This window comes from Crocodylus porosus, unplaced genomic scaffold, assembly GCF_001723895.1.
Source record: "Crocodylus porosus isolate Cpor-Errol unplaced genomic scaffold, CroPor_comp1, whole genome shotgun sequence".
NCBI classification, from domain to species: Eukaryota; Metazoa; Chordata; order Crocodylia; family Crocodylidae; genus Crocodylus; species Crocodylus porosus.
In genome coordinates, this window is record NW_017728947.1 from 5,512,038 (window position 1) to 5,537,445 (window position 25,408).

A 25,408-nucleotide genomic window follows, 5' to 3' on the forward strand; every position below is an offset into this window, starting at 1 on the left:
CCCACGTCCTTCCAGGTTGAGAAGGACCCATCCACTACCACCCTCTGGGTGCAGCCCTCCAGCCAGCTGGCGACCCATTTGACTGTGTGGGTGTCGACACAGTTGCACATAACATCGTGATACTATGAGATTCCCAACAAAATTTTCAGGTGCGTTTTACTTTAGGGATGTTCGAATTTCAGTCTGTTTGTAGTTGCGCACATCTTAAGGACAATAGGCGCATCTATATGAGATGCTATGTTGCTGTATTGACAAGCTACGGTGACGTAGTTCATTGTTATGGCAGCATAGCTTCGGTAGGCATGAACCATGATGCTGCCGCTACTGTGCAGTAGCAACAAGCAGCCTTTCTGTACAGTACCACAAGTAGCACTGCTAATGCTGCCACGCAGTAGGGTCGGAAGCGACTTGTACAGTGCCTGGACTGTGCTGTACCAACCATTACTGCTCAGTCATTTAGTAGTTGCTCAAGCTATAGTACTAAACATCTGCACAGTAACAACTGAGCAGTTGGGCACACATGTAGACTTGCCCAGTTAGAACTATGATGGCAATGATGCCATCTTCACTCAGCTCTCAAGGATATGTATTTCTAACCTAATTGTGCTTAGTTTTGAGTGGTCATATGAGCTTTGGGAAGTGTCTGAACTTCCCTCTATTTATTATGACCCACAGAGCTACAAGGTTTGCCCATTACTAGCATCAAAAGTCCAGGTCAGAAATGTTGAAAGATTAATAGAAGTGTACTTGTTAGAGGTTTTCTTTAGCCTTTCTTCATTGCTTTCTTTTGTCATTTGTTCCAAGTTTGCAAGATAGTTTTCTTTTTGTACCAGTTCCCACGTTATGATTTTTTGATCCAGGCCATCTGGCAGATCTCTTTCTGTGTAAAAAGACATGAAAGGTATATCTTTAACAAAACACTGAGGGTTTGAGAAGCTGCTTGAATACATACTTCGGAGGGAAGGAAAATCAGAGCTATATGTCTGCTCAGCTAATATTTAGGAGTTAATTGTGGATTTTCTGTGGCAGAAGTGTCAGATTATGAAATCTTTCTGTAAAGTACAGGATACCCTATTAGAAGTTTGGGACCATTATCCTGTGTTGTCTACAGGATACCCTATTAGAAGTTTGGGACCATTATTTTTTCTATAAGCATTTTCTAAAGAACAAGCTTGCCCTGTCCTAGATGTGGTTCAGCAACTTTATTTGAGGTAATTTGGGGACATTACCCCAATATTTACAATTTGAAGGCATTTACAGATTTTAAAAGTGGGTTGCTCATTGACTGTTAGACCTTGCGCCAGCTCCCCAGCCCAGCTGTAAGGAAAGAGAAAAGAAAGAATCTCTGACAAAGAGATTGGTAGTCAAAAATAGCTGGATTCCTGCAGCGAGAGGACTGTCTGGGCCCAGGCCTTCATTTATTTATCTGAGGTTTTACTTTAAAGGCAGGAATCTTAGAGAGACACTGAGGCTGGGGGGGAGATATTAGAGTCGGGGAGCAGAATAGATCAAAGGAGCTGGAACAAAACTTTTACAAAGAGAATAATCGCTTCCCCCAACTGCCTAACATTTTTTGCAGACTTACCCCCCTACTTCTTCCATGTGATCAGTTTAGCTAAAATCTATTCTGGGCTTCTATTAAACTGTTCCCAAATGCAGTTTTAGCTATATAATTACCAGGGGGACGTGATGGGGGGAGGGGTTGGGCAAGTGAAACAATAGATATTTTTCTGTCCTCTGTTGTGTGTATTGTTTTAAAGCCAAGAAACAATGTTTCATTTATATTAACATAAAAAGAGGGGGGAAATCCATAGTTTGTTTTCCACAATTGGTATAATGTATAGTACTGCTGTTTTAAACAATGGCATTTTGCCTATAGCCTGTGGTTAAATGTTTAGTCTCTTGATACAACAGACATTTCCTTCTGTGCTCTAACTGGGATTTCACCTTTGAAGATGTGGGTTCAAATGTACTTTCTTGTCTCAGTTTCTTAATGATAATACGTGCTATTTGAACCCTTCAAATAAAACTTAACAAAACTCACCCCCATAAAATGCGACATTGTTTTATAAACCAAAGAAATAAAAATAAGTGCCTATCCTATCCTCTGGTCAAGTGGACACAATTTCTCAACATGCAACAAATTAGGACTATCGCTTCCCCAAAGCCTGCATAAATAGATGGGCTTTGCAGCATGCCCTAATGGATGATGAATCTGGGCTGTAGCCAACCAGGGAAAAGGGCTAATTCAAAAGGAAGGTGAGGACCTCTGGGAAAAAACACTACCCTCAACCTTTTCTCTGAGAGAGTTCTAGCTCAGATGGTTCCACTGCAGCAGTAATGCCAAGGTTAAGAAAGGGAGAGGCAGTCTTGCAACTTACCCGGTCCCAAACCTGTTTGGAGCTTTATAGAGCACACTCAGCACCTGGCATTTTGCACCAGAGCTTAGTCAGCCTGTGCAATCTGTGTGAATAGGTCTATTGTAGGAGATATTTATTTAGAAATACAGAGAAGTACCAGGGAGATCATGAGAAATTACTTGTGTGTCATAGGCTCATATAAAAATAGTTATTTACTTTTTTCCCTCTAAAGGACCCCATAAGTTTGGGTAAGATCCTATTTTTCTATCTTCCTAATGGGCAATTCAACTGGAAACACTAGAAATTAACCCACATTTTCAAGGATGCTGTACAATACTGTCTAAAATTCAGAAGCAGACTAATTATAGACATAATAGCTATTAGCTAAAATATTCTATTTGCAATATATCCATTGCTATCCCTTCATAAATCCAGCCCACTTATCCTTCTTTCTCATTGAGAATAAATGGTTGTTAGTTTTCCTCAATTGTTCTTTATTCAACATTATTATACGAACAAATTTGTCAAAGCTCCAGTATACATAATTTTTAACCTACATATTCTCCTTGCATTGCTTGTGCATAAAGATGAAAATAGGAACTTTTTTTTCACTGAAATGTTTACATGTTTTTCCTCAGTTTCTTGTTTGTCACCTGACACCATTTGTTTCCATATCAACCTATTGCTAATTGCTTTTAGCAACTCACCTAGATGCTCCTTCTTGTGTTCTGTCTTTTTAAAGATTCTTCTAAGAATCATATTCATGTGGCTAATGATGATAAATGGTGGGGCTAAGGCAGGTCGCCCATGGTATTCAACAATCAGGTTGTAACGCTGAAATTTCCAGAAGATGTCTGCATTGCCCTGAACAACTTGAAAAGTGTAACTTTAATAAGAAGAAACAAGTTAAACCATTTTTTCTCACCAAAATACTGAAGTTCTACAAGATCAAAATGCTACAAGATCCTAGTACCATTTAGGTTCAGGACTTATGTCCCTTCATTCTTTCTCATTGTTCTTTTTAAACAATAAAAATGCTGTATATGCCAATTGTTAGAGACTAAGTTGTTTGAAATTGTTGCCTTCAGCCAGTAGACAGCAATACGTAAGCTGGTAATTATTTTTTCCAGTGTAAGTCAGGCAAACACAATAGGTCAGATCCTCAGCTGTTATCAATCATTCCATTTTAAGTTAATAGAGCTACTCTAGTATTCAAGGAAATGCCTCATTTAAGGGACTCTCTGATGAGAAAATCTTCAAATGGGTAAGCCTGCAGCCTCTATTTTTCAGCTACTTTGTACCTGCAAATTCATCAAAGTGGTTCTGTATAGCTCAAAATCCAGACCCTGGATTTACCCCACTTTGGTTTTTTATGGGGATTGTGAAAGGGGGATGAGGAATTAACTGAAAAGCAACACTAAACTGTAAAATTGCTAATATATTCAAAATGATTAGAGAGGAGCACTTGAAAAATTAGAAAAAAACTTCCTTGCTGTCAGAACGGTAGGGTGTTGAAGTAAACTATCCAGGGAAGTTAAGCAACCTCCTTCATGAGAGGCATTCAAGTAGGGGCTAATATTTTTCTGGGATAGTGTAAGAACAGAACATTCTGCATTTGTGCAGGGGACTAGACTAAATGGCTCAGGAAGTCCCTTCTATATCCTAGGATTGTATTCTATGATGCTTTCTATATATGCATTCTATAAGCCTTCTCTTCCTACAGTTCTACCAATCCCTATCTTAAAATGATTGAAGTGAATAATGATGACTTGCCTGAACATAGCAATTAGTAGATTCATAAGGAGCACATTGGTGACTAGTAAGAAAATAACCAAGAGCAATATGACCAGCCAGTTGGCATAGCTATTAGGACATGACAGTGAATTCTCTTGCATAATCTTCAGTGGGTTAAATGAACAGTTCCCAGAGCGCATACGAGATGCTGTAATACAGAGAGGGAGGAGGAAATGAAATAAAACAAAGAGTTTTGATGTGGAGAGCGTGTTCTTCAGCTATATTTAATCATTGATGATGGACTTTGAGTTCATTCATCTAGATCAAGATGAGGGATTTTATTCAAGAACTTTAAACTACCCCTGAAGTTTAAGGTACTATAAATTAGAGATACTATTTTTACTCACAGAGCATGCCCACTTTTTCCCAAAATCAGGCCTCCAAAACTGGGGTGCATGTCTTAAACAGGGAAGGTGATTTTCTTTGCCAGAATAGCAGCATAGGGACACTGTGCTGTAACGGTCCCCATGTATTTCTAAGCCAGCAAGTAGCTGAGGCTAAATTCAGTGTTTAACCCTTTCACAGCTGAATTAGCGGGAAGTTTTGGCTTAAACAGCTTGTGAGCTGCCTGAGGACAAGTGAGCTGCTGTATTTATTCAGCTATTAGCTGACTGTAAAAATCTGTTTTTTCTAAGCATGGTGCTTGTCCTGTTTGGGAGGATGTGAGATAAGACACTAAGTATAATACAAACAGAAGATGAATTAGCATCTCTTAATCCAGTTTCTTCTAAGAACTAGGAACAGTGCTGCACAAACACTTAACAGGTTTTCTGTTAACATGCAAATCTAAGGCAGTGACTGTATTTGTAAATCCATATGATTGATCATCTGTCATTCCCAGGCTGTTTTGTAAATCTCCTAATCTTTTACAAATGACCTTTGAGCTCTTAGTTTTAGTGGCTGTTATCTCCTATAACTTTGCCTCCTAACTGGCACCCCGCTGTTATGCAGGCTACATGACAAACTCTCTGTAGGAACCTGCTCTCTTGTCTCTTGTGCTGTTCTTGTTGCTCTTTCTGACATACTTTTTCTGCTGATAAATGGAGGGAATGCTTTTTCATTTCTCCTTCAGACTCCCCTGTCTTACAATCTATCACCTCATGCATGGTTTGCATTTAAATTTTGCTAGTAATACTTCATGCCGTGGAGAGTGGAGTTTCTGTAACAGAGTATCCGACTTGGGCATGAACTACTTTGTTCCCACCTTTCCTCCTTGGGTAATACACCTCAGCCCCCCTTCTGTCTGTGTATTCCTATGTCTTGTGGATCAGTTGGCTAGGGTTTGATATTTTTTTGTTTGAAACAGCGACTAGCCTTATTCGGTTTGAGCTAATTGAACAACAAAATAGCCCTGCCTCTCAGGAGGAAAGTAAAAATGCTTGTCAATTTGCAGATCTGTCTTGTTTTAAAGGTGTTACTTTAAACTGATGTAATTAAACTGATGCAAAAGGCAATGTATTATTTCCGTGTACAACGGGCATCCTTCATTTTAGGAACAAATTTAACAAAACCGAATAAGCCACCCTTAAGTTGAAATGAGTGTTAAATGAGTGAGGGTTTGCCCTAGTACAGACAAGGTCTATATCAAGGTTGCAGCATAACTCTCCAAATATAGGTTATCACTCTGCAGTATCCCAGTATTACAATCATACCATGAAGACTTTTTTGTTCTGCAAAACAAAGATAAGACAACAACAACCCCATTGTTGTCTGAGTCACGACGCTTATTCTATGGTAGTGTGATCATGTTAAAAAAATGCTCACTGTCTATTTCATCCAGTGGAATCTGCCCAAATATCTGAAGGTAAGGACGATAGAGCACCCTTCTGAATATCCATTCTACTCGGCTGTCATCAGGGTGAAGCAAGGCTTGAGTTGTCACACCATAGGCCATGAGCCACACGCTCAGGAAAAAGAGAAAGAAGAAAACATCCTTCATCTAAAAGAGAGAAAAAACATTGACTGCAATTCAATATACAAAGCATGACAGAGGGGTCCTCCTATCCCTTCCAGAGCTTGAGGTGGAAAGCTAGAGACCCCTTGGCTTAGTTTCCCTTTTGAATGCTCTGCCATCTATCGGCTGCATCAGGGTTGAGGATAGTTTTATGGTTAGCGTTTCTTGTTGTGAACTTTTTGCTGCCCCTTACAGATAAAGGGCTATTTTAAATTATATTTTTACCCGTCTGTAGTTTTGCTACTTAGAAATGTGCTTTGGTCTGCTTTTCAAATCAGACTTTCAGTTGGACCTAACAATTCTATTGACTACCTTTCTACAAATAGTATAAACTAAAGAGCATTCAATATTCTGCTGCAACTCCTGCAGAATAAATGTTGCAGTCTGCAAAGACCATGTAGATCTTTCTTGGGTTTTCTTTTTGACTGATGTCATTAGTTTTTACGTCTCCCTACTTCTAAATGTTTTTCTCCAGAGAAGCAAAATTAATTGAATCCTAACATAATTAATAACAAATAATTATTTCAAGCATGATAATTTTCCCCAGTGTGAGGGGAGCATTTTGTCCCATCCATATCTAATTTGACAGAGTCCATTAGTGACTGTAGATTCATTTTAATTAGATCTTACAATTGTGCGGTTAGCTGAAAGCCTAGGTATTTCAGTTTGGAAGAGATGGTCTGAAATTCCATGTAGTAATTCAAGAGATGAAGTAAACAAGATACAGTGGGCATATTTCAGGTGTTCGCCTATTTTATTTTGTATCGGAGTTGGTTTCAAATTTGTTTGTGCTTAGGGGCTGTCCTGTTGTGGTAGCTGAGAAAAGACAGTAAACAATTTGGAAATATTTTTTAGCAATCTTCATTCTCTACTTGAATTCCGTTAAATAACTGCCTTTTGCCTTATTTTGGACAGCTACCGTGTCTATAGCAGAATGAAAAAGGGGAAAGCAGACAAGACAACCTTATCTTTTCTTGCTGCTGAAGGAATACAATCTCATGTTAAACCCTCTGATGTACCTTTGAGGAAATGTCTTAGCAATATAAAGTTTTCTTTACTACTTTGACAGGAGACATGGTTCTGAACCACTGATGTCATTATGTGGTCTTTCATTGACTTGGATGGGAGAAGGATCAAGCTTATACTTTATGGTCTTTTCTAAGGTAGAGTTTTTGTTCATATTGCTGTTGATTGACTGTACTTGCCAGTGCCATTGTAAATAATAGTGTTTGTGATGTGCACTACATATATTTGTTGTCCTGGGTTAGCTTAGCACTCAATCTGGAGGAGTAAGGAGTTGTTGTAGATGAGAGCTGCACTGTCCAGGCACAACTTGTAATAAAAATCTACTAATGCTGTGCACAAGCTAATACATAGTTTTCATTTACCCCCGTGATTCTCAGCCTGGGTGCCCTGGTGTGCTGCAAAATCTTGCTAAGTGTACTGTGAAATGCTAGCTGTTACAGCACAAACACCTACAGTGGTTCACAAAATAAATCCAGAGATTTCTAATAGAAATCCATAGTGTCAAAAACATTCTGATGAGCTGTGATCTTTCTGAGCTTGCAACAGAAAAATTGCTCTATTATTTTCCATGCAGAAGAAATAAGTGAAAAGTGAGAGCTGCCATTTTCTGAGAGCTGCCTTGAGGCTTATGAGGTGCCTTGAGTCTATGAAGGTTGAGAACCACTGTTTTACCCTCTTGTTACCCCACACAGAGGTGTAACAGCCAGGGTCTGCACCATTGATGACAGGTGCTGGGGCTGGATGTGACAGCTGGGCCAGCGTGTGGGCAGCTGCTTTCATGAGCCCCCTCTAGCACACCTGGGGCTAGTGCCTCAATCATCCACCTATAGTTATGCTACTGAGTCCAGGCAACGTGATGTAAAAGTTTCTTCTATTTCTTTGACTTGGGTAAAGATATAAAGCAATGGTTTTCAACCTTTTTTTCATTTGTAGCCCCCTTTGGAAATTTTGAATGGAGGTGTGGGCCCCTTAAACTGTAAGTGTGGGTATTCATATACTTCTGATTGATCATGGTCATCTTTTGCAGAGCCCTTAGACATGGTATGTGGACTCCTAGGAGTATGCAGACCACACATATAAATAGCATGGCAGTTTCAGAGTTTATTCATATTATAGTTTTGGTAAGTTCTAGGGTGAGCAACAACCAGAAACAAGTGTTTGTGGATTAACATGTGTTAATCACAAACACATGCTAAGTGGCTTCTGTGATTAACATACCCAAATAAATACTACCAAAATGTTCTGTTATATACCCAGAAACATAACTGGATGGTGTGTTATTTCTTGTGGCAATATGATAGTAAACGGAAACACTGTATCAGTACGTCTGTAACACACACTGTCACAGGTAGCAGGAACAAGTTTTCAGTGTAAGTTAGGTTTACAGAGTGCAAGTGAAAGCATTTTCTCTGTGCGGTTCTTACTCCTCTATGCCCTTGCCTAGACTTTCATAGCCCATTTATCTGACATAACCTCTTTCCCCATGTGGAATGGGGTTCTTCTGTAATTGGTCTGTCCTCCATTTCAAATTCTTCACTCTAAATAGACATGGTTCCCAGAGCAGAGAAACAGTTCTGTATAAATGTAAGTGTAGAAAATGTGAATTGGAGGGGAGGAGTGGGCAGTGGGGAAAAATAAAGTAAAAGAAGAAAATCCATCTGTGTAGCCTATATACTCCTAAACTGTAAAGGAAGAGGAGAGTGGATACAGGAGACAAAGGGTCTAATTCACTGCCACACTGCACCCGTGTGTAATAATTTTAAAGCTGTTTGGAAGGGGTGGGTGATACCACCTTTTCACTTGGTGGACTACGGTTAATGACTGCACAAAATGAAAAGAATGAAGAACTGAGCACCAGGGAGCTCGGGAAAACCATTAGATTACAGGACTACTGCAACATCAGTCAAACTGCAGTTATAGACAGACTCCCTTAAAAATGTAATGTACAGGAATGTTTCCTGTCCTCCCTTTGTCTGTTTCAAATTTCCAAGTATGTCTCATGTTGTCCTTCATACTTACCATTCTTTCCACAATTATGATCTTTGGCCCCAGTTGCTTGTGAATAGCAAAAATATGTATAAGCCTAAGTGCAAATACCATGAAATCAATAGCAAGTATTGTGCGGCCAGCTTGAAATGTTGAGTTCAGCATTCTGTGAAATACAGCAAATGAAATATGATCAAGATTCCTCAAAAACTTTGTTCATAGATGTATGCATACTGCTTTAATGCAGTCTAGGTGAAGAAAGGGTGAAGGCTTAGAGCCTGTATCAGTAATGAGAAGGAGCCAGCACATGGGGAAACATCAGCCTTCCCTTCTCAATGGTGATGAGGCCATATGAAGCCCTAAATTAGACAGAGGTAAGATATACTGTGCTCATGAAGAGGAATGCAACATTGCCATGTACTAGACAGGTAATTGTCTAGACTGTGAGACCTCATCTAGTGCAGTGATTCTCAACCAGGGTTCTGTGAGATCCTTCTAAGGGTGGCACACCATATTAGCATGGTAGGTGTGCAAACACCTGCACTCAGTTCACAAGATAAACCCAGAGATTGCAAATAGGAATCCACAGGGTCAAACACATTCTAACCTGTTGTTGTGGTCTGTGAACAACTTGCAACAGAAACATTGCTCTGTTATTTTTTCATAGTCAACCTAGTGAAAGCTGGTATTTTCTGAGGGGTGCCTTGAATCTGAAAAGTTTGAGAACCACTTCTTAAACTTGGCAGAAATTTAGAGAGTGTGGGTGTCTGGCTGATTCAGCACAATCAAGATTATACTGTCACAAAAAGTCATAGAAAATAAAAGCCAGAGTCTGTCCTCACATAAATGTGTAAATCTAGCATGTTTATGCTTACTCCATGTTATAGCATATCTATCTCTAGCCCTATGTTACTGATGTCTGGCCTTGACATATGGAACAGATACAATGGCAAAAATCACAAAGGATATACACCTGCAGGTCACTCCAATTATAAACAGAAAGATGGTCACCATATCACACTTATTCCAATTATCTTCTACATATAGCTTGAATTTCTTCATTAAATTGGTATCTTCATCTGTAAAGAAGCTCTGTTAAAGAGAAACAGGTGTTAGTATTCATGTATCTGATTTAGCCTGTTTTCATGGAAATTACTGCAGGTTTGCAGTATTTGCTGTTTATCTGAAAGCCCCAATTCTTGAAGTCGGATGATTACACCCAAGTCTTATAGAGTCATTGAGAAGTAGGGGTAGAAGGGAACTCCAAAGGTCATCTAGTCCAACCCCCTGACAAACTATCCAATGCATTCATAGTTTAAACGCTACATAACTCTCAGCACTGACAAATGGCTGTCCAACCTCTTCTTGAACACCTCTACATAACTCTCAGCACAGGGTCAACTGCACCAGTGCCACCTTCTTCAAGCTGCGACAATGTGCCTTTGAAAATGGAGAACTTTGGAAGTCAGCAAAGACCCTGGTTTATAAGGCTGTTATGCTGACCACCCTTCTCTACTCCAATGAAGCCTGGACCATCTACCGATGCCACATTAAGACCCTTGAGAGCTTTCACCAGCGGTGCTTGCATTGAATCCTGGGTATCAAATGGGAGGACCACTGGACCAGCATGGGTGTCCTCCATTAAGCTGCGTCCACTGGCATTGACGCTTTGCTCTTAAGAAAACAACTCTAATGGATGGGCAACTGCGTCCAGATGTCTGAGAACCACCTCCCTCACCAGATTCTCTTCTCCCACCTCTCCGTTGGCCAATGCTCAAAGGGCAGCTAAAGGAACTGGTACAAAGACATGCTCAAGGTTGCCCTCAAGCATGGAAGCATTGACACCAAAGCCTGGAAGGAGCAAGCTGCTGACCATTTGGTGTGGTGCCACCTGGTCCACCAAGGCATGCACCACTTTGAGGCCCAACGACTCGATACCGAGAAGGAATGTCAGCAGCGGAGAAAGGAGAAGGAGACCAGTCCAGGGCTGCAAATCCCACTTCCCTGCCCAACAACATGCCCCCATTGCTTAAGAATGTGTGCATCCAGAATTAGTCTCCTCCATCCCCCAAGGACCCATTAAGCCTGATGGATTTCATCCTTGATTTGGGGGGACTGCTGACAGTGTAAACTCTACATAAGACTATTCTCAACCCTGATGCAACATAGACTTAACACCCTAACCTGCCATAGGTAAAGCAGGGGAACCACAACAGGCAGTGTCCTACTTCTATAATATAGTGTCAACATATGCTCAAGAGGGCCTGGGTAGAGAGCCATGCCCCCCACTACAGAGGAAGGCAAAAACCCCTACAGTCCCTACCAATTTGACCATGGGTTAAAATTCCTTCCTGACCCCAAATATAGCAATTGGTCTAAACCTGAGCAGAGGGTCAAGACCCTCTAGCCAGGAACCTCCAGTTTTGCTCTTAGCAGTGGAATCAGCACACCTCAGTTGAAGTCCCCAGCCTTGGCTATAACCAATACCCAATGTCTCTGGGAAGGCTTAAAAACACCGTTGACACACATAGCAGAAAAGGGGGCACTGGGCAGGGTGGGAGCAACTAACAAAGTCATGAATCATGGAGAATACCCATGGTAGAAAATGGGCATAGCTATGCCTAGATCATCCCTGACCAATGGCTGTCAAACCTCTTCTTGAACACCTGCAGTGATGGAGAGTCCACAGCTTCCCAAAGCAGTCTGTTCCACTCCTTTGCTATTCTCACAGTGAAGATTTCTGAATATCCAGTCTAAACTTGCTTTGCTGCAAGTTCAGACCATTGATCCATGTTCTCCTCTCTGCAGCAAGAGAGAAAAGGTGCTTTCCCTCTTCTTTGGGGTGGCCTTTCAGGTATTTGAAGATTACTATCATGTTGCCTTGTAGGCACCTTTTCCACAAGCTGAACACACTTAGCTCCTTCAGCCTCTCCTCATATGACTTGACTTCCAAGCCCTGAGTCATCTTTGTTGCCCACCTCTGGAACCTCTCTAACTTCTCCACATCCTTTTTAAAATGTGAAGCCCAAAAGTGCACACAGTACTCCAAATGAGGACTAACCAGTGATGAACGGAGAGGCACTATCACCTAATTCCATCTAATGTTTCTTTTGATGCAGCTCAAAACCGCATTCACATTTTGTGTGGCTGCATCACACTGTGGGCTCGTATTCAGTCTGTGGTCTATCAAGACCCCCAAGTCCTTTTTCCATAGAGCTGGCATCCTGCCAGCTGTACCCATTTTGTATCTGTTTTTTATTATTCTTCCTTCTGAATTTCCCTCTCATTCTCCAAGTTCACAGTCCTTTCTAGTTTCATATTGTTGGCAAATTTGCTCAAGAAGCTTTCTATGCCAGCATCCAAATAATAAGCACATTGAACAGCTCTGGGCTGAAGACAGACCCCTGTGGGACTCCACTCAAAACCTCCTGCCATTCTGCCATGGACCTATTAGTCTAGGGGCCCATGGGTTGGACTTTGCCTGCCCCTGTTGTAGAACCTCTTCTTGTTGTCTTTAACCTCCTTTGCCAGGTGCAGCTCATTCTTTATCTTTGCCTTCCTTGTTTTGTCTCTGAAGGTTGTTGCTATTTCCTGGTACATGGCCTTGGTGACCTGTTCATTCTTCCATTGCCTGTACACTTTCCTTTTACATTTGAGGCATTTTAGAAGCTCCTTCCATGTGCAGTCACATTGGTCTCTTGCCATTCTTCTTATTTTTCCATAGTGTCAGGGCAGTTTCTTGTTAGGTTACCAATACTGTGCCACTTAGAAGTTCCCAGCCCTCCTGGGTACCTTCAATCTGTCCTCCAATGGCACCATGCCTGTCAGTTCCTTGAGTTGGATAAAATCTGCCTTTTTGAAATGTAGTGTCCTAATTTTGCTGATCCCATGCTTTCCCTGTCTCATGATCTGGAATTCTGCTGTATCATGATTGCTTCTTTCCACATTACCCATCGCCTTTATACACACACACTGTTCTCCTCTGTTAATCAGGACAAGATCCAAGATAGATGATCCTGTACTTGTATCCTCCACTTTCTGGAAGAAAAAGTTGTCCTCCACATATTAGGAACCAGCTTGATGTTTTATACTTGACTGCATTGTTCTTTCAGCAGATGTCTGGAAAATTGAAATCTCCCATCAGTACCATCCCATAGCTTTTGGCTAGATTTATCACCTGCTTGAAGAGTTTCTCATCCACTTTCTCTTCCTGATTAGGTGGCCTATTATTACCTTCCAACTATTATATCAGTGTTGTGTCTTTCATCTTTACCCTAATGCATTCTGCTTTGCCATCTTCTTCCTTAACCAGAGAATAGGTGTATGGGTTTTTGACATACAAGGCAGTGCTACAACCTTTTCTCCCAACCCTGTCCTTCCAAAACAGAGTGTAACCTTCCATGCTAACATTCCAGTCATAAGGGCTGTCCAACCAGGTCTCTGTGATGCCAGTCAGATCATAGTTCTTCTCTCAGAGTGCAACTCCCAGCTTATCTTGTTTATTTCCCAAACTTCTCACATTTGTATACATTTATCAGCCATCTTTTGCATTTTGGCTTACTTGCTTCCCTTTTGCAATCCTGTAGCTCTCTGGCCCTTTCCCAGAGTTGAGTTGCTTCTTTGGGTCCTTTCCTCTCTAGACCGTGTACTCTGTTGCTGGACGGTTTTGATCACCATCTCCCATGGAACCTAGCTTAAAGCTGTCTTCCAGATGATGCCCAAAGATGCTGTTCCCCATTCTCATCAGATAGAACCCATCTCTTGATAGCAGTCCTTCTAAAAACATCCGCTCATTGTTGAAGAAGCTAAAGCCTTCATGGCAACACCACTGTCTTTGCTATGCATTCACTTTCAGGTTATGATGGTCTCTTCTTGGACCACTGCATTCACTGAAGGCTGATTATAGATTTTTCTGTTTTTAAAAAAATTCTCCCAGTCAGACTGCAGTCAATTTCTAGGCATTGGCCTCCATACAGCACATTAAAATGCTTTATCTGAAGAATAACTGCAAATTCCAGCATCTACACACAGTAGTTGGTTCTTTTACTTAAGTGTTCACATTTTGCAACTGGACGATTGTTGCTTTGCAGATTTTGTATAAACAGTCCTCAACTCAGTTGTTCTGTGTTGTCAGCATGACTGTAAACAATGTACTCCAACAAAACATTGAAAAAAATTTATAAATTTGTGGTTTATTCCTGTGTTTGATAGTACGGCAAGCCATGGCTATTTAAAGCTTCACAGTAATGAGGGTAAAACTTTGAGGACTGTTTCCTACCATTTGAGCTAATGTTCTAGCACAGGGGTGGGCAATTATATGGGCCCATGGGCCACGTAGGGAGTTTTGGGGAACTGTCATGGGCCAGGTCATCACCCCCCCGCCCCCCAACAGCTCACCAAACCTCCCTATGTGGGATGGGCATGGGCAACTGGTGGCTCCCAAGTCTGGGGGGGGGCACCACATTGCCGATTGAGGGAGGTTTGCTGATTGGGGGGGTCACCCGCAGCCAATCACCAATGCGGGGGGGAGGATCCCCCAGTGGCTGAGCATCAAGCATGGAACCACCAGCAGGAAAACTGGCAAAACCAGAAGTGCACTTCCACCGGCACTTCCGGTTTCGCGGCTGGCGCTTCTAGGGGGTGCACGGCCAATCTCAGTGTCCACATGCACCAGCATGCACCCCCTACACATCACTAATGAAGATGGGGCTGTGGGGTGGGGAGCTTGGGTGGGAGCTTCAGCAGGTTCAGTGTCCAGCTCACCCTTCTACCCCAAGAAGCGGCTCAGGCAGATGCCCCGATTCCCAGGGGGAAGCTGCCACCTGCCCCCGCAGCTGATGCCAGCACCTGCCTGGCGCTGTTTCTGGCTTGGGCTAGCAGTTGTAAGCTGTGGGGCCATGCTGAAGATGCAGGACAGTTGTTGTGAGGGAGAGGGAAACGATGCAAGGAGAAGGGGGAAGCAGACATAGAAAAGCAGCTATGATCAGTGGCTGGGGCTGGGTGCTGGACAAAAGCAGGACCCAGCAACAGGCACGCTCACTGCTTATGGGGCCTTTCTGGCTGCAATTGCCCAGAGCCCATTCTGGGCTGCCCTGTGGCTCCTCCATGCTCCCGCCACCCCACATTACCTCCAGGCCCATGGGATGGCAGCGGTAACAGCACAGAGGAGCCACAGGGCAGCACCAGCACAGGCGCTGGGCAGCTGCAGCTGGAAGGGCCCCAGAAGCGGTAAGTGTGCCCACTGCTGGGTCCTGGTTTGCCCAACACCCAGCACCAGCCGCCGCTGCTCATCATGGGCAGGGCTGCTTTTTTTTTCTCTGTCTTCCCCTTCCCCTCAACTGTCCCACACCTACAGCATGGCCCTGCAGCTTACACCAGCTCCCAACCCATACACTGGAAGCTGGACCAGGTAGGTGCCAGCATCAGCTACAGATACAGACAGCAGCTTCTCCCTGGGGATTGGGACATCCTCCTAGGTCCATAGGTGATGCTGTTGCATTAGCTGCAGTCCCAAGCAGTCACCCCGATCCCTGGTAGGGACCTGTATGCAGCATCCACAGCTGATGCCAGCATGAACTCAGGCTACTTCCTGCATGTGGGGCGGGAGCTGGTGTAAGCTGTGGACAGGGTTGGGATGGGGACAGGACATGCCTGCCTGCCCAGCACGATGCAGCAGCTGGGACTGCCAGCTCCCTATGGGCTGGATCCTATGACTTTGTGGCTGCCGACCCACAGGCCAGATACAATCAGTTGGTAGGCGATATCTGGCCTGTGGGTTATATTTTGCCCACCCTTGTTCTAGCATCAGGCTGTATAACACCTAGCAAAACAGTCTTGCTACCATCCAATAGAGGACAGCTGTATATACACAAAGCAGTCAAGTTTTTTGTATGCACATGAATTCAGCTCCTAAGAATGACAGCTGAGGATATGCTAAAAATCAGTGACTGCAGAACTAATCTTTTAAAATTCTGAATTTCACTAATGGATTATATTGAAAAGTGCTGAGAACAACAAACATTAAATTGTTTAAGAGCCAAGCATCTTTTTTGCTTTTGGGAGCAAGTGGGAAGAGAATCAGCATTAGGAAAGTCCAAGAAAAGGAAGTGGGGTAGATTGCAGCAGTTCTTGGCAAGGAACTGGAGTTCTGATGGGAAGAGCTGGAGCAGCAATTTTGGCTCACACTGGATAGGCAGACAGGCAGCTGGGAAAGCAGAGGGAGGATTTAGTGGGTGAGTCTACACATTGCTGTATAGTGACATTGCTGTGGCACCATGCTTTAGTACTTTCTTTTGGACATAATAAATCACAGCACAGTATGGGCAGTTACTGTGCCATGTGTGCAGTGGATGGGTATTTTTTGCCACTATGCCACAATAACGGTGTGCTATACCCAGGGAGTTCGCTGCTACACGTGTAGATACATGATCACTACATCACCATAGTGCACCATATGGTGACATTGTGTGTTGATACATTGCCGCAGGGTGACATGTAGACACACCCAGTGGGTCCCATGGTAAGCAGCAGGCCATCTAGAATATTGAAAACAAGGGTGGAGTTTTAGGTGCCTGGTGAAACAAAGGCACTGCTTGCTCTGTATAGGTAAGAAGTTGGAGAGCAATGAAATCCCTGTAGTACTTTCCAGTGTGAAATTGTCCCTGAAACACCACTTTTGAGGACTGTGGAATCATTCAGACTGAAAGCCAACCTGTCATTCTACCACGAGACGTAGCAAATTGATTACTTAGGCAGTGGGTTACGGACCTGTCGGATTTCTTCCAGAACCAATGTGAAAACCCAGAAGTAAAGTATAATCTCGTTGGCAGATGGCCCCTCAGGGGGCGGTGGCTTGAAGTCCAGTAAAAGGACATAAGTAAATAGAAACAGAAAAGCAAAATACATGATCACATTCCCCATAAATACTGTCACAGGGGCAGTCCAAAATTTTTCCCATCGTGTAAACATGAACGTTGCCCACGCTACATTTTCAGAAGGGCTCTGCTTCTCCAATTTACCATCTCCCCTGTAAAACAAAGAGAGCAATATTTTGGCAACAGGTTTCTAAAGTGGGCTTGTAAAAGAACACTGAGCCTGATCTTGTCTGATGCTTAGCACATCTGACACAATGAGGGTTTGATACTTGGATAGTGTGAATCACTGGTGGACAAACTTTTGGCCCTGCAGGCCAGGTGAGGGATGCAAGGCTGGTTTGTGGGTTAGATCAGACCCTTTATTGGATTGGGCCCCAAGACCCTGTACCTCCTCCACCTGCTGGGATCAGGCCTCAAGGGCATTAACCCCTGCATGCCAGCATTGGGTTCTGGGGCCCTTTGCCACCCCTGCCTGGTCCTCTGTAATGGGATCAGGCTCTGAGGCCCTGTGCCACCCCTCCCCAGACCTGCAAGCTGGGATCAGGCCACACAGTGCCCTGTGCATACAATCTAGCATGCAGGGTCACAGCCTGCAGGCCTCCCCATAGACCGTGGGGAAGCCCTGCAGGCCGGATAACATGGCACTGGAGGGCAGATCTAACCAATAGACTGGGGGTTGAGCACCCCTGTTGTAAATTGGAATAGCTCTAGTTAAATCACTGGAAGCATTTTGCCCTTTAGCAGAAACACTGATAGGCCCATCTTTTAGATTTTGAATGCATTTAACATCAAACCAGCTTTAAAAGATGGTCTAATTGTTTTAGTTTTAGTGTTTTTCATTTTGATATGGCTGTGGGGCTTTTGGTTTTGTTTTGGTTTTACTTTAAATATGCCCCTAGCACCTTTTCAATACAAATATTGCATGAAGAACAGAAAGGGCTCTTATTTATTACTGTTCCATGTACAAAAATCAAATTTAACCTTTAACAGTTATTAAAACCAAAATAATCCAAGATGATAATCTAAATAAAGATTTCATTTTGAAATAGCAGCTTTCTTTTAGGTCCAAAATGAATCATGCTTAGTCACATTAAGGAATACCTTATTCACTGAGAAATCTTGCTAAAGTCAGTGGGACTACTCAACAAGTACCTTGACTAAGGGTAGTGTGATACAGCCCTTAAGATTAAAGTTCTGGTAAGTCACTAAACAGTATCACAGAATATTTCAGTAAAGCAACCCAGCTTATAAACTATACATCAATGTAAGCTCTGACTGCATTTGGATTGCATTAATATTGTGGTAATTGAGGAGAAATTTGTTCCATGTGGCTGCAAACTGTTTTTCAGTCCTCCAGGATGTAAAATTCTGCCTACAGAAAATGTAAATTATTCTACGTAGATAATCCGAAACCCTTCTACTTGGCAGCAACTTCATCCAGTAAAATCTTGCGTTGTATTTTCTTATTTTACTGTTTCTTGTGGCTGCACTCCGAAAAAACTAAATTGCCAGTATGGAGGCTAAGGTATTATTGGGCTTTTAATTTTGTGTTTCTGACATTATGGAGTACACTCTTTAATGAGAGACCTACACTTTGGGGAGAACTTTACCTACATCTTGCATAAAATTCAAAGCAATGATTCTTCACTGGTTTTTAATTTCCCTTGATATTCTTGATAATTATTAACTATATTTGTTATAAAGAGAAGTTTTCCCCTATAGTCTGCCTGTTTTTTTGTTGATTCTACAATGAAGTCATTGTAACATTAAATTGATGAGATGATCACAGGCATTCCCATGGCAACAGACTAGTGTTATAAACAGATAATTATGACTTCACTGTGGGATTCAGAAGGAGAAACAGCTTGGGAGAGAGAGAATCTCCTTATTAAAACATATTTCTGAGATTTAATAGCAAATGTAATAAAAATCATAGTATAAAATGCATGCTGTCCTTTCATTCTAGGGCATGGAATGCATTATAGACATTCAGTAATATCAGCCACCTGGAGAAAGTTGTGCTGTTATACCCATTTTATGAACGGGGAAAACAAAGAAACTAATTCTGTTTTCTCTGTAAAGTACTGGTAATTTAGTGCCAAAACTAAAAATGGAACCCAAGTTCTGACTCATTTTACGGCTCTCCCCCACAGATGACACTCCCTCAGATTCAGCAGTTCATATCTTTTCATGAATGCTGCTGAATCAAATAACACACCCTGGGAAGACACCTCCGGCAAGGTTCATCATTTTTGTTGCACAGAACACATCTGTTTCAGACATGTGGGTCCCTTTAGCAGCAGTAGTGTTGTGGACTTATCAAAAGCAAAATAGTTCTTTCTTAACAGTAGAAATTCCTTGGCTACGTTCAGAGCTAAACTGATGGGCTTTGTGGTTAAGGCGCACAGGCTATGATTCAGCAGATCTGGATGGAATCACAAACTGTTGTAGAATTCACACGTGCTTCTGGGCAGGTCAAATGATCTCTTTGTACCTCAGTTTCCTGTTTGTGGAATGGAATAATATTTTATCCATCTCTTCATTTTATCTGTACTTTAACTACCCATGGCATCGGTCTTCAGTGATCCATATGCAATGCATCTAGTGGCATAGGATGCTGATTTTGAATTAAATCTTTAGGTGCTATTTTAGGGTGAATTGTGAAGATGTGGACATATAAGACTAAGCATCAGAAAACTTCACTCCAAAGTCTCTTTTGTGGCCAATGAGCAGCTCACCACTTATTTTGTGCAGTGTTAGACCTTAAATCCAAACTCAGTGTCTCCCATTAGCTAAGTGACTGGCCTGCAGAGCCCCACAAACTGGCCCCTGGTGCTGCCCATTTTGCTGTGCCAGACCATTCCTTGTGTAGCATCCAGGCTGTGTGCTGCCTTTGGTGCTTGTTCGGGCCAAATCCCAGGCTGCTCTGCTGGTGGTGCTCACTCAGCTGTGTCGTGGGCTGCTCTGCTGGTGGTGCTCACTCAGCTGTGTCGTGGGCTGCACTGCTGGTGGTGCTCACTTCACTTGGCATCCCCAACCAAGCACGGCAGGTGATGCCTATGCTGGATCAGGCATGGGGAGGGGAGGCGTCCGTGAGCCTGATCTGGCTTGGGGACCAGCCATGCTCCACCTATCCAACCTGTGGAGCCATATTAGTTTGACCTGCCTGCTTTAGAGCAGTGGCTCTCACACTCTTTAGACTCAAGTACCCCTCAGAAATTACCGGCACTTAGTTTTCACTCCTTTTTTGACTGCGAAAAAATAATAATGCTATTTTTCTGTTGTAAAGAACTCAGAAAGGCCTCAATAGGTCAATGTTTTTTTACACTATGGATTCCTATTTTAAATCTCTGGCTTTGTCTTATGAATCATGTGTAGGCATTTGCACATTTAACAGTGCTAATATTGACTGCCCCCTCTCCTCGCAACACCCTTAAAAAGATCTCAAAGTACCCCAGGGTGCCATAGTACTCTCTTTGAAAATCACTGCTTTAGAGAATCTGGCTAGTACAAAGGGCATCAATTTTGTAAAAGTGACCTGTAGAGACCAGTCAAGTTATTTAAAAATGGCTTCATGATCATCTTTAATATTCTATTTACAGAATCATAATAATAAGCTTACGGAATTTCCTGAAGATTAATGATTGACAGAGGTCCCTCAGCTGCCCTTTGAATCATCAGCTAATCGTTCATCCTTCATAAATATCCCATGCTTTGACTGTTATGTCTTAATTAAACTTCCAAACAGTATTCATGGATGCTCTCATACTTACCTATCTCCCTCTATGGAAAAAAGCAAAGTTCTTTCTGTGTTTAGGCTGTCCAGCTCTCTAAATGGCTCTGGCTCATTCTTTGATTGTTTTTCTTCACTGTAAGGAAATACAGTTTTTACTGAAAGACAGTGGAGAAGCAACTTTTCACTTCTGATTTGGAATTTCCATGGCTGTAGCCTGGCCTGGCTTTTTGCCTCAGAGTGTCTATTATGGGGATAGAAGGAACTAGCAAGGTTGGGAGAATATGTATTCTTTGAGAGGGGGTAAAGGGACTACAGAGCCAATGGAAAAGGGATGATCTTCTGCTCTAGAATAAATGGAGCAGGTTGACAAGTTTCCCCTCAAAGGAAGTCAGTGTGCTAGACAGTGAGTGAAGGAATAAACCCACTATGTCAACCCTGCAAGCTAACATAGCTGTAGCAGATTTGGCCATTATTCTGGGCCAGTGCAATGGAGATGGGGGAAGTTGGTAGGCTGTAGTGAACATGTAGTGATGAAGGATCAAAGCCTGTTCAAGCAGAGGGGGTTAACAGTGTTAAGGTTCATGAGGTTTTTTTTTAGAAAATGACATGCAAGAGAATTAAGTGGCTAGCATCACATGTGGCCACCTTTGAATGACAAGATACTCATTTATAGCTGAGCCAACTAGGAATGACTCAACACAAATCTGGAGTCAAGTTCAGCTCTCATCTCCAGAGTGGCTGCAGAAGCCCTTGGTGAGTCAGTCTGCTCTGCACTGCATGAGATGCACTCCAGTATAGATGTTATGTAGCTGTCTTTCTGCAGCACTGATCATGTCCCAATACATTCCCTATCTCAAGATGTAGTGTGTGCAGAATGGATGTATATCATGTTTAATAGTAGCACTCCTTGGCAAAACTATTTGGTGCTGCAGACAGATCCCTTCACTGCACCACCACTGTACCCCACCAAAGTATGTTGAGGTCTCCCTCTGTTTTGGGGAGTGGGAGATGGAGACTATGTGGGAGGTGGAAGTGTTCTCAGGAGAACAATTTCAGAAAGATTAATTTTAAAGGACAAGTGAAGGTTTGTGTTCAAAGGGTTTTAGGTTTGAACTGCGATTCATGTCTGAACTAAAAGACTTTATATTTGAGCTATTAGAGTTGCTAGCTTTAATAATTAATGATGACTGTGGCCATAAAGAAGTTTTTCACTTGCTTTAAAATGAGTTTAAAAGGAACGCGGTTAAATCCTTGTGATTCTTAATGCAGCTTTCTCAACATGCTGTAGTCTTTCTAAAAGTCCCAGCTCCTGGATGCACGTGATTGCAAAAACTACTCAGCTTTTATTTGAAAAAGGAAAGAACAAGATTCTAGCCACCTCCATTACAGAGGAAAGAACTGAAAACCTGAACTTCTTAGAAACAACATTAAAATCACATTTTAAGTTTTAAAAATCCTGATTGACTTAAAATTGACAGTGTCATATTTACTCCATTAGCAGACCAGGTGTTGCCTACAATTTAAAATGAGGAAAAAAGCCCTTTGACTTACAATCAAGCATGAGGCAGTGTGGGGAGGGTGCAGGGAACTGCTGTGGCTCAGCTACTGCCTGCCTTCCCTGTTGCCCTTTCATCCCCGACACTTCTCTCCCACAACCTCCAGTCTCTGCCTGTCCTGCCCCGCACCACTTTGCTCTCTCTTTCCCCTTCTGCTGCACTCCTTACCTTTTGCTCTGCACTGGCAGGCTCTGTCCCTGATGCAGCCTGGGGCACAGAGCATGGCTGTAACCTGGCCTTATAGCAGCAGCAGCAGCAGCAGCAGCAGCAGCAGCAGCAGGAAGCTGGCACTAGTGCTGTGGGGCCAGGCTGGAAGAGTCGTGCCAGCTCAACACAGCTGCTGCTACAGGTCTGGACTGAAGCCATATTCAGTGCCTCAGGCTTCAGCAGGGATGGGGCTTGCTGGCATGCAGCAAAGGTAAAAGGGAGGTGGAGTGGCAGGTGGGAGGAAGAGACTTGGTGGGGGCAGGGATCTGAGGATGCAGGTGGTAAAAGTGGCATGGAGGGGGAAGAAGAGGGAACAGGGAAAGGGGGAATTGGGGCAGCCTGAGGCTGCAGGGGGGGGCTGGCACAGTGGGGCATGTGTGTGGAGGGGACAGGAAGCAAGGGGGAAAATTGCCTGTCGTCCCACCTCCACACTGCCTGCCCCTTACCATCTGCTCCTCACCATCCGCTACTGCTTGCCTCATTACTGCCCCACCTGATCTGCCATATCATGTTCCCCCCCTCCTACTGTCTCCCCACTGTCTACCCCCAGCTGCCTGCCCCATTACTGCCCCTCTCATCACCTTTCCCCCACCACCTGGAGTAGTGGAGGGGGAGACATTTAAGATGATACTCCAATGATTAGATTCCATACATGGAAAATTGTAATACATTTGTAAATTTTCCAGTGTAGAATCTCAATACTGAGGGGTTGTCTTGCCTCAGGGTCTTCCTGTATTCAGATAAATATGGTAGTTTTTTAAAGCCTAACTCATTATTTTAAATGCTTGAGGTTGCCAGTACTGCATTTATGATGACCACTCTCTTAGCTGACACTGAAGCACATTATGTTTTTTACCAATTCTTTTTCTTCCCTTGGACATCTCCTGCAGAATGGAGAATTCTGTGTATACCTGAATGCTATTACATTTGTGTAGATTAAAAGAGGACACCAGAATCCACAGATTAACTTCAAGATCTGTGTGCTTGTTGACATGTCTCCCCACCATATTTTTGTCAAGAAAGCCTAAAAGTCAAAGGAAAAAATGTTTAGAAAATAAGTCATTTTGCATGACACAATGCAAATGCACATGCAGCTAAATTATGTTTCTCCTCTAGGAAGCCTTAGGAGGTATTGGGCAGGAAACATTTCTTAAACTAGACTTTAGGTAGGTACAGATATTCAAAAAGCCTGAGGTGGAATCAATCTAAGTTGCATGGTTTTCTGCAAGTGCCATAGTTTAGATCAATAGCAAACAGAACACACATTTGCCCTTTGGTGGGGAAGGGAGAAGCAAATCTTAGACCAGGTTCCACCATTTTTAACCCAGTCTGTGTGCACCAAGCTTCTGTTCTGTTACTGGTATAGACTATTTTTGCATGCTGACCTTTTGTTACAGGTATAGACCAGTTTCCAATCACTTATGCCAACAGAAGTATAATTTCTATACCTGGTCCCCATCTTTGCTGCAGGTTTCTGAGCATTGAACACTTAGTTTTCCTTCTTTAGGTTACCTCAAATGTCATTTTGCAGTGCCTCTACACTGGCACAGCACTTATTCATGCATGGTGTGTAATAAGTCTGCGGGTGGATCCCATGAACTTTGCACTCCAGCAAACTGAGCCTTTTATGCATTCTTTCTCAATGAATTGTGGGAGAATTTGCAGGTGCTTTTTGGGCACAGGAAGAGATTTTGGATAAGGCAATGGAGGGAATAATTAGTTTGTATCAGTAAAGATTATATTAAGTGGTGATGGGTTGTATTAAATCAAACCATAATCTATCCCCTCTGGGCCAGCTGATTAGAGGTAAAAGGACTCTTACTCTGAAACTGGAAATTTTTGTGTGTGGCTGGGGCTCCAGTTAGGGATCATATTCAAGTTACAACTTGAGTTAATTCTGAAGTGGGGAGAAAAAAGGCTTTAGAGATGTCTAATACCCCTCTAATGGAGTGGGATTTATCTCACATCCCTGTGCAGCAGCATTAGACCCCGTCAGGTTATGGCTGCAGTCATTCTATAAAGAATGGGTACTATCCTCTGATGCTCCAGAATGGGAAAAGGAAGGCAGTAGGTGGAGGCTTTTTTTAACCGTGGAGAGCTAAAGCCCTGGTGGAGAATACATGCTTCTTCCAGTGCCAGTGGAAAATTGGCACTGGGATAATTTCCACTGTAATTCAGTTTGTATACTGCCTGTTTCAGTGAGCCTAAAAGTATAATCAGGTCCTTTCACAGAAACCAAAGGAGCTTCTTTGCATTTCATTTACCTGGACACCATCATGTGCAAAAAAAGACTTAGCATCTGCTTCTGTAGCTAAGTGGAGGCATGTGGTTTTGCTCCAGTACTGATTTCTTCTCACCAGTAAAGCAAAAGCTCGGTCTTCGCTGTTGTGATAACATTCGCTGAATAGCTCTGTCAAATGAATGAAACAGAAAATGAATTTGTGCGTACATGTGTACTGGAGCAAGGGGAGAAATAATGAATTTTTTTGGCAAGTGCGTCCATTGTGTTAGGAATATATTTTAAAATGTTTCCTTAAATTTCAGTGATTGCAGAAAAGACATGAGGGAATTCCTCATGGCTATTAGGTGCCCACTCTGTACTTTTTTTGTGCTTGCATACTCTGCTCTATTTGTGAGCTTCAGATGTATTTACGCATGCTCTGGGGGTGCAGGAGGCATTTCATAGTTTCACAGTTTCGTAGTTTCTAGGGTCGGAAGGGACCTGAGCAGATCATCTAGTCCGACCCTCCACCATGGCAGGAAACAATACTGGGGTCAAACAACCCCAGCAAGATGTTCATCTACCTTCCTCTTAAAAACCCCCAGGGTAGGAGCCAGGACCACCTCTCTTGGAAGTTGGTTCCAGATCCTAGCCGCCCTGACTGTGAAGTAGCGCTTCCTGATATCTAGCCTAA

The 25,408-nt window shown here is 42.8% G+C and overlaps 1 protein-coding gene across 1 annotated transcript in view; it reads right to left on the reverse strand.

The window, feature by feature from the left end:
* TRPM5 (transient receptor potential cation channel subfamily M member 5) overlaps positions 1–25,408 on the reverse strand; it is a 75,818-nt gene that overhangs the window by 11,364 nt on the left and 39,046 nt on the right. Inside the window, 11 exon segments of the mRNA XM_019551006.1 lie at positions 748–880; positions 3,068–3,246; positions 4,134–4,302; positions 5,919–6,093; positions 9,154–9,286; positions 10,094–10,212; positions 16,888–17,119; positions 17,351–17,394; positions 20,764–20,863; positions 23,405–23,517; positions 24,758–24,903. Of these exon segments, the coding sequence (XP_019406551.1) occupies positions 748–880; positions 3,068–3,246; positions 4,134–4,302; positions 5,919–6,093; positions 9,154–9,286; positions 10,094–10,212; positions 16,888–17,119; positions 17,351–17,394; positions 20,764–20,863; positions 23,405–23,517; positions 24,758–24,903 (1,543 nt within the window).